Source organism: Loxodonta africana, chromosome 26, assembly GCF_030014295.1.
Source record: "Loxodonta africana isolate mLoxAfr1 chromosome 26, mLoxAfr1.hap2, whole genome shotgun sequence".
Classification (NCBI taxonomy): Eukaryota; Metazoa; Chordata; class Mammalia; order Proboscidea; family Elephantidae; genus Loxodonta; species Loxodonta africana.
The window spans coordinates 6,830,286-6,844,342 of record NC_087367.1 but is presented as its reverse complement, the minus strand read 5'-3'; the positions used below and the strand labels follow the sequence as shown (position 1 = coordinate 6,844,342).

Sequence of the window (14,057 nt, the reverse complement as noted above, 5' to 3'; positions counted from 1 at the left end):
TCTGGATAAAAAGCTGATTGTACCTATCCTTAACGCAAGGGCCTTCGCACACTCAAAGGCAGAGATGAGGCTGTACTTTGTTCTTTTCTCCTCAAACTCAACGACTCTATTCCGTCAACTTTGTCTTCATTATCTATACCAAACCAAAAAACTAAACATTGCCGTCAGGTCGACTCCGACTCATAACGACAGGATGAGATAAACTGGCTTATAAAATTTTTAGTGGCTGTGGGCTGCTAAGATTTTTACCATATACCACATGTTCTACAGAAAGAATGTTCCACAACAAAGAAAACGTGTCAGTGAACTTAGTTGTCTGAACAATCAGCGTAAAATTCTGTTGATCTCCCACAAGGAAAAACAGGTTTTCACCAATTTTGCTTTAAACAGCTCGCACCTCAGTTTTGATGCTTGTTCCATAGTAAATCCTGTAATTATAAAGGGACACGTGAAGAGATGTCAGAGAAGATAATCTAACGATCAGAAAACAAATGTTATAGCCAATTACTGTACCTTATTTTTAGATAGACCTTTCATCTCTAACATAAGTATTTCTTTCTATTCTTTGCTCTTATAAATTCAGTGATTTCACAGTTAAGCTGCCAAACAACATCTATTTTCATACATAGTAAGGATAATGAATCGAGTCTTTCTTGAATATTGGTGTGTGCTTGCTTTTCCTTGTGTCCTGTCTGCTTGGCATCTATGGGTCTTTGCTCTGGATGACTATTGCCCCTCTTTTGTGGATGTCCTAAGCACATGCTTACCTTGCTTATTGGGTAATCTGTCCCTAAGAAGGAACAATCTGGGCAAAAGAGAAAAAGGATAGCTTTGGCAATCAGTCCCCCTGCCCTTGCACCCTCAGGCAGACAGGGAGTTATACTCTCTGATGCCAAGGTTAACACCTGCCTTTGTATCCTTAGCAAGCAGGGTCTCTGCACTGCAATCTGGAAAAAGACAAGGCCACTGGAACCTCTCTGCCAGTATTTTTCCCACCCTCATTATTGAGCCTAGGGCCAGCACAAACCTGTTCCTGGACGTCGTGTTCAGGAACTGATCGATACAAATGTTGACCCAAAGAGCCTGGGAAAAAATAGTGTGCCACGGTGAGCTGACAAACTGCTCTTCAGGTCGGTCAAGGCCTGCGGATTCAAAGCCCATGATTGTTAACTTGTGAATGTGTGGATCTTTGAGCAACTTGGCAGAGGTTTTTAATAATTCAGCCCCCTGGTGGGGGCTGCTCCCAAAATCCACACTCTTACCTTGATTCTGTGCTTTTAAACTCTGTGTTCATGAGTGCAGTAAGAAAAGAGCTGGAGGAGGAAACGGACAGGGATATCATTGTTCAACATCTCAATCTGTGTACAGCCAAAGAATTGGAAGGTGACATGCACTTCATGTGTGTAAAGCACAAATCCAACTACAGCTGGCCCTACTTACAGCACTGTCTTTATGATCTGACCCAAGAAGACAAGATAACAGAATCGAGTTCATACAACTGTTCCTTGGGTGGAAAAAGTAGATTCTCCTCAGTGGCCTTAGCACAGTAATACTCACATGGGAACTTAAATGCAGGGTTACATGCCCAATGGAGGACTGAAAATATGTGGTGGTAATAATTCCTGTAGTCAGTTAGATGACACAATTTGATAATGGCAACCCCCCACAGCCACACTGGAATTTTTACCAAAGAGCTAACTGAATAGAGAAAACAATCCATGTAGTGAAATCTCCTAAATGTACCTCAGTAGTTTTAAAAATTATATTACTTCTTCTTAATTATCCTTATGGCAACATCTTTGGGGAAGGATACTGAAAGATTAATTCTTACAGGGAGAGAAAAAGAAATCAAAATTACTTAAGAAGCATGTATTGTTTCCTCTTTCTACAAACCAATTACATCTGTGCTACTTCCCAAGTTCCTCTATATTAGAAATCAAAATGACCTCCATGCTGGATTGATAATACACCCACTCCTCACTTGTCAACATGGTTAGGTTCCAAAGACCAGGTTGTTATGGGGAAATCTGCATTACGTGAAAATGGAGGATGACCACATCAGATCACAAAATGGAAGATGACTACATCATTTCACACCTGCCAAATGATGTCATTTCATCACTGCCAAGTTACATCATCACAAAACTGACAAACCACTGAGAATCATGGCCCAGCCAAGTTGACACATAAACTTAACCATCACAGCCAGTGTTACTCTCGCCTCATACCTCTGTGTCTGTTACTCCCAGACATATGTCATTAATGTGCAAAACAGCCGGATAGCAGATTTTCTACTATTGTTGTAAATGCAAAATGCCAGATAACGAGACAGTCAATAAATGAGGAGTAGGTGTATACATATAAACGTTCTCCCCTTTAGGTCAAAGAATCCTGCCTTCTATTGCCAGGGCATCAGAAAACTGGCCAAGCCACAGCAGCTCTTTTTGAATGAGAAAGGACAGTAGTTCTTTACTTCCTTTATCAAAGCAAAAAGCTTCATTTAAGGTTGGCGGGAATAAAAAAATTAAATCTGGCTTCCTGAGTTTGGGACAGAGGTTTCAAATTGGTGGCCTGTAGGTCAAATTTGGTCTATAGACATATTTGGCCTGTACCAAAACCAAACCAAACCCACTGCCATCGAGTCGATTCCAGTAGTACTCTGAAAAAGAGGACTGCTCAAAGCCTGTTTTGAGCATTAACCATTAAACATTTCCACCTGCTGATAGGGTAATACCTCTCTGATAGGTATTCTGATAGAGTAATTATAATTAAAATGAGTCCATAATCTTGCATGATAAAAATTGACTGGAAATATTCACAACTCTCTTTCAAAAAGACCTCAGGTCCCCCTATGCCTGACTATATTTCACTCATTTACAGTCGCTGCCAGGCCCCTCAAACACTGGAGTGTGAATCTTTGTTTGCAGTCTAAGGCAATGACAGACTGACACGAATTCCCAAGGAAGGGAGGGTCTGGGTAGATAATTAACAATCAAAAACAAACAAAAGGAAATACCTGCACAAACAGTAAAATAATAAAAAAGAAATGAAGAAATATCTATATAAATAATGCTACTTTATTACATATTTAATATATTTTTTATTTAAGAACACAACAAATTATAACTACTAGCAAACTGACAACTTTACTGGCTCAGCACTATTATCCTGGTTTCACTTTACTATATGCTGGTTTTTCCGAGAAGGAGTGGGAGGAATTTATGAGCTTTCCATAAAATGGAGAAAGTTCAAAGAAATAACCAATGAAGCCTGCACTTTGACTTTTAACTTAACTTACGCTTTCGTAATCCAACAGAATTCTAGGCACCTAAGAAGTAACAACTTTTCATCCCGTAAAGTTAAAAAAGTAATTGATTACGATGGTCATTTCTTAGTTAATCTAGAATTTAATAGAAGTCCTAAATGCTAGAAAAAAAAAAATCCATTAGACTAAATGTCTGTTTGGGAAAATATCTAAACCTTTCCAAACGAATGAAATTAATGCAAATTCATTTTGATAAATGCTTGGCTACAACAATGCAAACAGAAAGGTAACTAGTACAATTAAATCTTGCAGGCCCTGGAAGAAACGCTTTCTCCTCTCATCAGTGCAGTAGGAAGAACATCTAACTCGAAGGCAGAGGACCTTAGCTCATCCTGGCTCTTGCTACATGCTCTTCAACATGCTGCCTCACCCTCTGCACTTCCCCTTCTTCATCTATAAAAACGGGGATATCAATATCTGTTTTGCAATATTATTGTGAGCTTAAAATGGCTAGGACAGTGTGTGTGGCTCACTGAAAACATTCAAAAAATGTTTGTTCTCTCTTTCACACATGGGAAACAAGAAGGTGCTCCATATAAAAGTGAAAAAGTCATGGGCTTGGAAAGAAAAATGTGGCTAATTTTTACCGCTTGCAATGAGATGCAGAATTTCTGTTACAGCTATATATTATGTATATATATTATTATAGCTGTCAGAGAAGATTGATCTTATACATCAAACACAAATGCAGTGCTGACCCTGAAAATGACAGCTATTGGTATGACCTAATACAAACCCACGGATATATAACCTAAAAAACAAAGCGGGAGCCCAACAGAAAAGCATACGTGTACATGAGTTCATGTACAGGTACAGGACCATTCACAGAGGCGCTGTTTGTATTAGTCTCCAAGTGGAAAGAATTTAAACGTCCATCTGTGGTAGAAATGTGTGTACTCAGACAATGAAATAACACACGATGACAAGAATGAACAACTACAGCTACACACAGCATGGAAGAATCTCACAAAAACAATAAGGGACAGAAGAGGCCAAACACGAAAGAATAAAAACGATATGCTCTCATTCATATAAAATTCAAAATCAGGCAGAACTCATCTACGGCGTGAGAAGCCAGGACAGTGACCACCCCTGGGAGGAGAACAGTAGTGATGGGAAGGGGACGTCTAAGATTCCAGGAAATGTTCTCTGACCTTCTCTGGGGGTTGGTTACACAGATGCGTCCACTTTGTGAAAGGCCGCTGAGCCCCACATTTACAATTTGGGCGTTTTCCAGAATGTAAGGTATAATTGTATGTATGTCTGTCTTGTTGTTGTTGTGAGCTGCCATTGAGTCAGCCCCTGACTTACGGCAACCCCATGCACAACAGAACGGAACTGCCCAGTGCTGTGCCATCCCCATGATCAATTGCAGAGTGATCCACAGGGTTTTCATTGGCTGATTTTAGGAAGTAGATTGCCAGGTCTTTCTTCTTGGCCCATCTTAGTCTGGAAGCTCCGGTGAAACCTGTTCAATATTCTAACACCCAAGCCTCCACTGATAAATGGGTGGTGGCTGTCCCTGAGGTACACTGGCCAGAAATCAAACCTGGTGTCCCACAAAGAAGGTGAGAATTCTACTGTTGAACCGCCAACGCTCCCTGTATGTATGTCTGCTTATATACCACTAACATTTACCAAAAAAATAAAGCAAGAGTAAAGGTGATTCACAAGATTGGCTTAAATATGAAAGATACAGAGTCTAGCCTGATATTAGCCATTCAACAATTATTTACTGAACATTTACTTTGTGCCAGGTACTGTGTTTGATTTTGGTGACATAATGGTAACCCTCTCCCATCTCCACACCCTCAAAGGTACTGTTACTGCTCTCAATAAAAGGTATTGTCCCTGAATACAATGATAACTGCAATAAAGAGCAGCACATAAAAGGGGAACTGCCATAACTAAGGAAATCATACAAGGTGTCTTAGGTCGGGTTCTCTAGAGGAGCAAAACAAATGAAGTACAGAAATAAATACAAAGAGATTTATTTCAAAGAAATGGTTCATGCTGTCGTGGCGGCTGGCAAGTCCAAAATCCATGGGTCAGGCACAAAGCTGGAGGCTTCTCTTGGCTCACGTGGTTGCAGGGGCTGATGAACCCAAAATCTGCAGGTCAGACTGCAGGCTGCTGGCTCACGGGTTCCAGGAGCTGGCAAATCCGAAATCTACAGGTCAGACTGCAGGCTGCTGGCTCATGGGTTCCAGGAGCTGGCAAATCCGAAATCTGCAGGTCAGACTGCAGGCTGCTGGCTCATGTCCCAAGAACCAGAGGTCAGAGGATGACAAGACAAACGCAGGGTTGAGAGAGCATGCACTTTGCCAGAACTTCCATATATATTGGATGCCACATTCCCAGGGAAACTCCCCTTCCTACTCATTGGCTGCTCACATCAGATCACAAAATGGAGGATGATCACATAATGTCTGTCAAACCACTGAGAATCACAGCATATAACATGAGAAAGTTTTAACTGAGCTGAGATCTGAAGAAAGAAGTTATTACACGATAAAAAGGGAAGGAGAAGGCTTCCAGGTAGAAGAAACAGCATGTTTTAAAGCATGTTAGAAGAAAAATGGCCAGTGGTGTCACTAGGGTTCGTATTAGCCAATGTGGTAACTTATGGTGTCATCCTCCCCTGCCAGGGGTGGGTGGGGCTGACCAGCAAACCCCCCCCCCGCCTTGGGTAAGTGGTCCCGCCCTGCCTTCTCAGCCCCCCAGGACAGGGCCCAGCCCTCTAAGGCACAGCCCCACCCTTCCTGGTGCCACCCCACAGCTCCTGCCCTCTCCCATTGGCCAAGGTGGAGACCCTCCTCTCTAACCAGTGGTGGTCACCTCGCCTGGCCAGCCACACCTGACTGGCGGGTGACAGGGGATGTGGGGGGGTGTGAGGAGTTACCACACTGGGTGATGGGTGACACCAGCCCTGGTGATACCACTGCCTTGGCGGCTCCTATCTCGGCAGCACCCATGCAGACCCTGGGGTTGTTTTGATGTCACCTACTCTGACAGTGGATGCAGTCTGCAGTCCCCACCCCCTAGTGACCGCACTGAAGAAGGCAAATATCTGGTTCAAAGAAAGCGAGGAGCACAGTGGGATGTATGGGTGCAGAAAATCTAGCCGGAACCCTGATTACACAGAGTTTTTTAGGCCATGTTAAGGATTTTCAACATTACCTCAAAAAGCAATAGGATGAGACAACCACCATTTTGTGCCTTATATTATGAAACGTGAAGTGCTCAGCATCACCTATGACGTATTCTTGCTAAAAGAGCTGAACTAAAATCTAGTCCAGCCTTTAGAGCTAACTTCCATTTATAGGAAATGTGGGAACTAGAGGAGCAAATTAGACAATACCATACGGAAGCAATCAGACCAATTCAAAATGCATAACCAACCCAATATGAACCAGTCAATGGCAAGAGGGCAAAAAGGAGAGGGGAGGAGGCATACTCCAGATGAAGAAACACAACACCCAAATAGAACACGTTAACCTCGTTTAGATGCTAGTTGGAACAACTCAATTGTAAAAAGGCATTTGTAAGCAGTTGGTGAAATCTGAACATGGGCTGGGTATTACATGATACCAAGGAATTATTGTTAGTAATTAAAAAAAAAAAATGTGTCTTTCCATTGAAGTTGTCATCTTGATAGCAAAGACTGTATACAAAATTAGTATTCAGTATGTATTGTTGAAGCTGATGTTGAATCTTTGTATTTAAATTTTAGGCAGAAAGTCAAGAAGCACTAGGAAATCATTTATTCCTTTTAAGAATTATGAATTCTATAGTTGGAAAAGGGAAGAAGGATTATCTAGTCAAAACAAATTCATCTTGACGTGAAGAATAGGAAACAAAGGTACATAGTGGCTTGTCTAGAACCCAGGTGTGATGGTTAAGGTTGTGTGTCACCTTGGCTGGGCCATGAGACTCAGCGGCTTGGCAGTTATGATGTACTTTGGCAGTCATATGATGTTGTGATCACTTCCATGGTGAGATTTGATATAATGTGATCACCTCCATGATGGGATCTGCTGTGAGTAACCAATACGTTGAAAGGAGTCTCCTTGGGCGTGTCGCCTGCATCAAATATAAGTGGACATTCTAGCAAGGCTCACAGGCTTTTGCTCGCTCTGGATCCTGCAGCTGGTTCTTGTTCGTCTGGGACCTGAGCTAACAGCTTACCGGCCATCTTACCCGCCGATCCTGGGATTTATCAGTCTTCACAGCGTGTAAGTCAGAGCCCTGCTTTCTGACCTGCCGATCTTGGGTTTGCCAGCCCCTGTGGCTCCATGAATCAGGATGGAGGAGCCTCTATCCTGACCCACGGACTTGGGACGTTCCAGCCTCTACAACCACATGAGCCATTTCCTTGCTATAAATCTCTCTATATTTATATACTTCACTGATTTTGCTTCTCTAGAGAACCCAGCCTAAGACACCAGGCTTCTGTGCTACAAGGCCCATCATACTTCTCAGTGTGGCTTACAGGGAGGTTCTTAGTTGCCAAGCCCTGTGCTGCTCACGACCCAACCCTTTCTTCTTTCCCACTTGGCTTTATATTCCTGCTCTTCCTCCCAATTCCATTTTCCATCTCCAGGCATTTTAATTTATACTCACTTGTCAAGTTTCACTTTCCTTGGGAAAGCTGCCAAAGGTACTGCTAACAGAGAAGGAATTATAATAAGTGGAGGAAAACATTTTAAAACCAAGGCAAAATTAACAGTAACAACAACAACAGATGCTGCCTCAGGCTTTCTCCAGATTTACATACCTACTTCACTCTCCTGTCTCTCATGGACACATTTTTTTTCTAAGTTCTGTCAATGGGCACATAACAGCCTTCTACCAATCATACAAGTCTCAAAGAAAAAAGGGTGTCGAGCCATTGGTACATGAAGAAATCCCCTCTTTCTTTCCTTTTCTTTTTTTCACCCTTCATCTTTCCTTTTCAAACATAATGACTAATGTGAAGGCCAGAAATCAAAATATTATTAGATATTATAAGGCTTTTAGTAATATATGACTAAACTGTGCACATATATTACCTTAGCAAAAATACTAAGTTTTAGGAAACTGGATTATAATTATCCAATACTGTGTTAAGCACTATATGGAAAAACTGAAAACTCAGTAATTACCCTTCTGGATTTATTAGATAAGCCAGGCAACCCTAATTAACAGACAGCTTAAGATATTAACAGGCAATAAGGTATATCCATATATCAAATATTCCAAAGAGAGATGATTACATAATTACAGAGAGATAGAAATTGGGCTTTCGTAAGAATAGACCAAGTAGAAGAAGATGTGTCTCTAGGACCTATTACATAGAAATAACGGCTGTCTCATACTAAGTTCTACCTTTATGCTGTACACTTATATGACACACATCATCATCACTAATCCTCACAACAACCCCTAGGGGAGGCATTACTGCCCATATTTTACAAATGAATAAGACGTAAGATCAGAATTTGAATATGAGGCTGTCTGACTCCAAGTTCATATTTTTTCCATTACAAAATAAAAACTACACATTCAATTTAAATTTAGGAGGGGACAAGCTCAGCCCTTTGCTCTCATTCTATCTAACAGCAGCTCATTTTTACCAGGCCAGGATCAAGCTGGCATTCAGCTGGTGTTCCCTGGTGTGGCATAAGGGCTGAGAGCCGCTCTGCTCAGTCTGGCATCTGTTCTGCTCAACGGGTGGCCATGCCACACTGATCGTTAAATATTTTGAACATCACACCTGTCCTTGACACAGAACTCTTGACTTATCAAATACTTATTCAGGCACTTGAAATGATCTAAGCCCACCTCCCCTGACACACTTTCTATGCCTACTGCTGTCCTGGTTCCACTTCCATGTAAAATTTGGCGGGTTTTCACCCTAGGTCAGAACATGGCAAGATTCCAACTTTTATAATGGAAGCCTAACCTTTGTTGTGCGTATCTACCAAAGCAAGTGGCCCTTCTTTAAATCAGCAGCACAAAATTACTACACTTGAGATTCTCCCCAGAGTATCCAACCTTGAAATGACATTCTGCATTCTTTTGTCAAGTCAAGAGTGTAGCATTTGATATTTTGGAAGGCAGTCTAACAGACAGGATACTACTCACACCTTCCTCAGTTCTTATCAAATTAGATCACCCAAAAGGAATGTATCTGGGCATCAGCTTAGGCCCTTATCTAGAAAGGCCCACACTGAGTTTTACATGAAGTTATATCATTGCATTTTATCAAGGTTCATAAGAAATGACCATACAAAAAAAGGAAGCAAGGCTATAAATATCAAGCACAAACCTAAATGTCGTCATAACAAAGGAATTGTGATTTATTTTTCAGGGCTTCATACTCCAGGTTTATTTATAAGGTAGTTATGCCAACATCAGTGTGCCCAACCCACAGACCCACAGAGTGTTATACAAGCTCCCTCAGCTGGTTAAGATACGGAACTACCAAAAGACATGTCCCATTAAGTTGACCGAGTCATCCTCTTCAGAAATTTCTGTAACTCCAGCCTGAGATCGAAGAATGGACATAATGTCGTTAGATAATTTGTCAAAGCCATTCTGTAAACATATATCCGCCATTTCTTGCCACCTTTCTAGGGAGCAAAACGGATCATTTATCATAAGGTGTTCTACTGCATCTGAGGAGAAAAATAGGACATTAATAGTATGGCACTTACCCTTATTTGATAATCCACATCAAGGGATTCTTCAAAGCTAGAAAAGGACACCACTTCAAGTGGGGTGCTATTAACATCCACCTGATTCCCGTAAGTTCAATGATCTAACCTGTGGGGCACTTAGTCCAGCTCAGTTCAATCGTCGAACACTTCTCACACTCCACACTCCTCTACTCATTTCCTTGGTGAGGTAGCAGATGCTGAAGGCTACCAGACAGGGAGCTCAGAAAGTCAAGTAGGTGGGCTCAGCCTTATTCACAGAGTCTATAAGACACCAGAAACTATCAAATAACTGAACTGGTCTGGTTTTCGTGATCCTTCAGAAACTCGATGAAGGCTCTCCTAGTGCTGACCCATGGGCTTAAGAAGCTCTTTGATAAATCTTCACCCTATGCCTAGATGGAAACCTCTTAATGACAGGGCTTCTGTAACAAGTATTGTTCTAAAGGAAATAAAAGAAGGATTTTTTTTAATTAAAGAAATCTAATGATATTTATTTCATTTGTTAAATTTCTTTAATAAATAACATCCTTCTTTAATTTCCTTTAGAAAAATATTTGTGATATTATTTAAAGAACTCTGGCGGTACAATGGTTAAAGCACTCAGCTGCTAACCAAGCGGCCAGCAGTTTTAACCCACCAGGGGCTCTGCAGGAAAAAAGACCTGGAGATCTGCTCCCATAAAGACTGTTGTTAGGTGCCATTGAGTTGTTTCCGACTCATAGCAACCCTATAAACAACAGCATGAAACACTGCCCAGTCCTGCACCATCCTCACAATTGTTGCTATGGTTGAGCCCACTGTTGTAGCCACTGTGTCAGTCCAACTCCTTGAGGGTCTTCCTCTCTTTTGCTGACCCTCTGGTTTACCAAGAATGATGTCCTTTTCCAGGGACTGGTCCCTCCTGATGACATGTCCAAAGTATGTGAGTCGAAGTCTTGCCATTTTCACTTCTAAGGAGCATTCTGATTGTACTTCCTCCAAGACACATTTGTTCCTTCTGCAGACCATGGTATATTCAATATTCTTCGTCAGCACCATAATTCAAAGGCATCAATTCTTCTTTGGTCTTCCTTATTCATTGTCCAACTTTCGCACGCATATGAGGCAATTGAGAAGACCATGGCTTGGGTCAGGTGCACCTTAGTCCTCAAAGTGATATCTTTGCTTTTTAACACTTTAAGGTCTTTTGCAGCAGATTTGCCCAATGCAATATATTGTTTGATTTCTTGACTGTTGCTTTCATGGTAGTTGATTGTGGATCCAAGTAAAATGAAATTCTTTACAACTTCAATATTTTCTCTGTTTATCATGATGTTGCTTACTGATCCAGTTGTAAGGATTTTTGTTTTCTTTATGTTGAGGTGTCATCCATACTGAAGGCTGTAGTCTTTCATCTTCATTGGTAAGTGCTTCAAGTCCTCTTCACTTTCAGCAAGGAAGGTTGTGTCATCTGCATATCACTGGTTGTTAACGAGGCTTCCTCCAATCCTGTTACCATGTTCTTCTTTATGTAGTCCAGCTTCTTGGATTATTTGCTCGGTATACAGATTAAATAAGTATGGTGAGAGGATACAACCCTGACACACTCCTTTCTTGATTTTAAACCATGCAGTAACCCCTTGCTCTGTTCAAATGACTGCCTCTTTGTCTATGGACAGGTTCTGGAATTCCCATTCTTCACAATGTTATCCATAATTTGTTATGATTCACACAATCGAATGCCTCTGCATAGTCAATAAAACACAGGTAAATATCCTTCTGGCATTCTGTGCTTTCAGCCAATATCCATCTGACATCAGCAATGACATCCCTCATTCCTCGTCCTCTTCGGAATCCAGCTTGAATTCCTGGCAGTTCCCTGTCAATGTACTGCTGCAACCACTTTTGAATTATATCTTCAGCAAAATTTTACTCTGTGTGATATTACTGATGTTGTTCGATAATTTACCAATTCTGTTGGATTATCTTTCCTTGGAATGGGCACAAACATGGATATCTTCCAGTCAGTTGGCCAAGTAGCTGTCTTCCAAATTTCTTGGCATAGAAGAGTAAGTGCCTCCAGCACTGCATCCGTTTCTTGAAACGTCTCGGTTGGTATTCCATCAATTCCTGGAGCCTTGTTTTTTGCCATTGCCTTCAGTGTAGCTTGGACTTCTTTCAATACCATCAGTTCTTGGCTGTATGTTACTTCCTCAAATGGTTAAACATCGACCAGTTCTATTTGGTACAATGAGTCAGTGTATTCCGTCCATCTTCTTTTGATGCTTCCTGCTTCATTCAATATTTTGCCCATAGAATCCCTCAATAATCCAACTGGAGGCTTGAATGTTTTCTTCAGTTCTTTCAGCTTGAGAAAACGTTAAACTTTAGAGCCTAGGAAAACCGATGGGGCATTTCTACTCTGTCCTGTATGGTCGCTATGAGTCAGAGTAGAGTCAATGGCACACAGCAACAACAACAATGATATTATCTACTTTTGAAAATCAGTTATAGTGACTTTTGGAATATATCTATTTATGGAACTCATTTCTTATCTACCATCTGCAGGATATGGTACTTCATGACAGGGCATCTCTTTTTAGAATATTATCTCACTGTTATTTTCTTTCTCCCATGATTATAATCTTCCCATCAATATATTTTAGCTGATATCTGTTACGATAATTTTAAAATAAAAATTATCTTCCCAAGTATGTTTTCAAGCAATTTATGGATCACATAATGCCATTCTTTCACTGGCCCCAAACAAAAATTTAAAATCGAGTTGTCTGGTCAAGTTTCTATATAAAATTAGTGAAGGGAAAGAAAAGGAGAGATCTGCTTAGTTATTCTAGACTTCCTGCAGAGTTAGGTTCTGAGTGAAAATCACGTAAATATGCATATAACTGGTTTAAGAATAAAAAAATATATAATTATGTCCAAATAATATTTGAAACACATATAAGAGATTGCTAAATATACATGTATTTTAATATGTATAATTAAAATCATTTAAATTTTTTAGCATAGTGTTAGTTGTTATTATATTTCCCTCAAGCTTCATAAAGACTGTCTGTTCACTCTAATTCTTTCAAGAGATATATACTATTGCCCACAGACTACTATTGACATATTAATCTTTATATTTATAAACTTCTAAAGTTAACTTTTTTCAAGAGAATTTGTAGAAGATTTGAGTTCAGCACATACATAATCATCTTGAATCTTATCCTCAATATTGTTAAAGTATCTCAGCTGTGACTAGCAACTTCCTGTCTCATATTCAGTCCCATAAATAACCCTATTTATATATCATACATGATATATACAACATTATATAACTGCTGTTTCTTCCATAACATTTTACTCTACTTACCTTTCCCGCCTTTATTTACTTCTTGAAGTAGCTTAATGCCAACCTTTTTCATATCTACAGAGAACAGATGAAGTATGGCAAGACCCAAAGATAAAGGTGGTGGTTTCCCATTCCACTCTTTAGTGAGACAATGAATTAATTCAGTTTGGGGACATAACGTTATGAGCTGCAACAGGTCATCTGAAAGCAAAAAGGAGAAACTGTGCCTCAATATCCTAATACGGTAGAATATCAACTAGGAACTGGGAACAGATAATGCCTATCCTTCCTGATCTACGCGTTTTTATCCAATCCTTCCAAGCCCCCGTCAACGCCTAACTCCACACCAAACTCAGCAGCGCCATCCCCAGTCAAAAAAACCAAAAACAACAAAAAAAAACACACACAAAAATTAAAGAAAAACAACTCATAACAAAGAACGCCAAAAAGAAACCAAAACATTTATCAAAGGACTATCGTGAAAAGAAACGTGGCATGATAGAAGGAACTAGACTGGTAACCAGGTAGCCTGAATTCTAGTTCCAGCTGTGTCATCTGTAACCGTTTGGACCTCAACTTCTGCACGTGAAAAGGCCTAGAGTTGGAGATCATTTCTAAGGTTCCATCTAATACTATGTTATATTTGTCTACATTTTGTTGCTTATATTTAGGCAGCTTCTAGTGAGTATAATGTGTG

The 14,057-nt window shown here is 40.4% G+C and overlaps 1 protein-coding gene across 15 annotated transcripts in view; it reads right to left on the bottom strand.

Moving 5' to 3' along the window:
* Positions 1 to 6,103: 6,103 nt before the first annotated feature.
* The window catches only part of CLHC1 (clathrin heavy chain linker domain containing 1), a 54,878-nt gene continuing 46,924 nt past the window's right edge, over positions 6,104 to 14,057 (bottom strand). For 13 of the 15 annotated variants that reach the window (XM_064277073.1, XM_064277077.1, XM_064277066.1 and 10 more), the window contains 2 exons: positions 13,382 to 13,561; positions 6,104 to 9,984 (listed from right to left, as the gene is read on the bottom strand). In XM_064277073.1, coding sequence (XP_064133143.1) covers positions 9,788 to 9,984; positions 13,382 to 13,561 — 377 coding nt within the window. In that variant the 3' untranslated portion in view covers positions 6,104 to 9,787. The other 2 variants (XM_064277072.1, XM_064277070.1) reach the window with 2 other exon arrangements.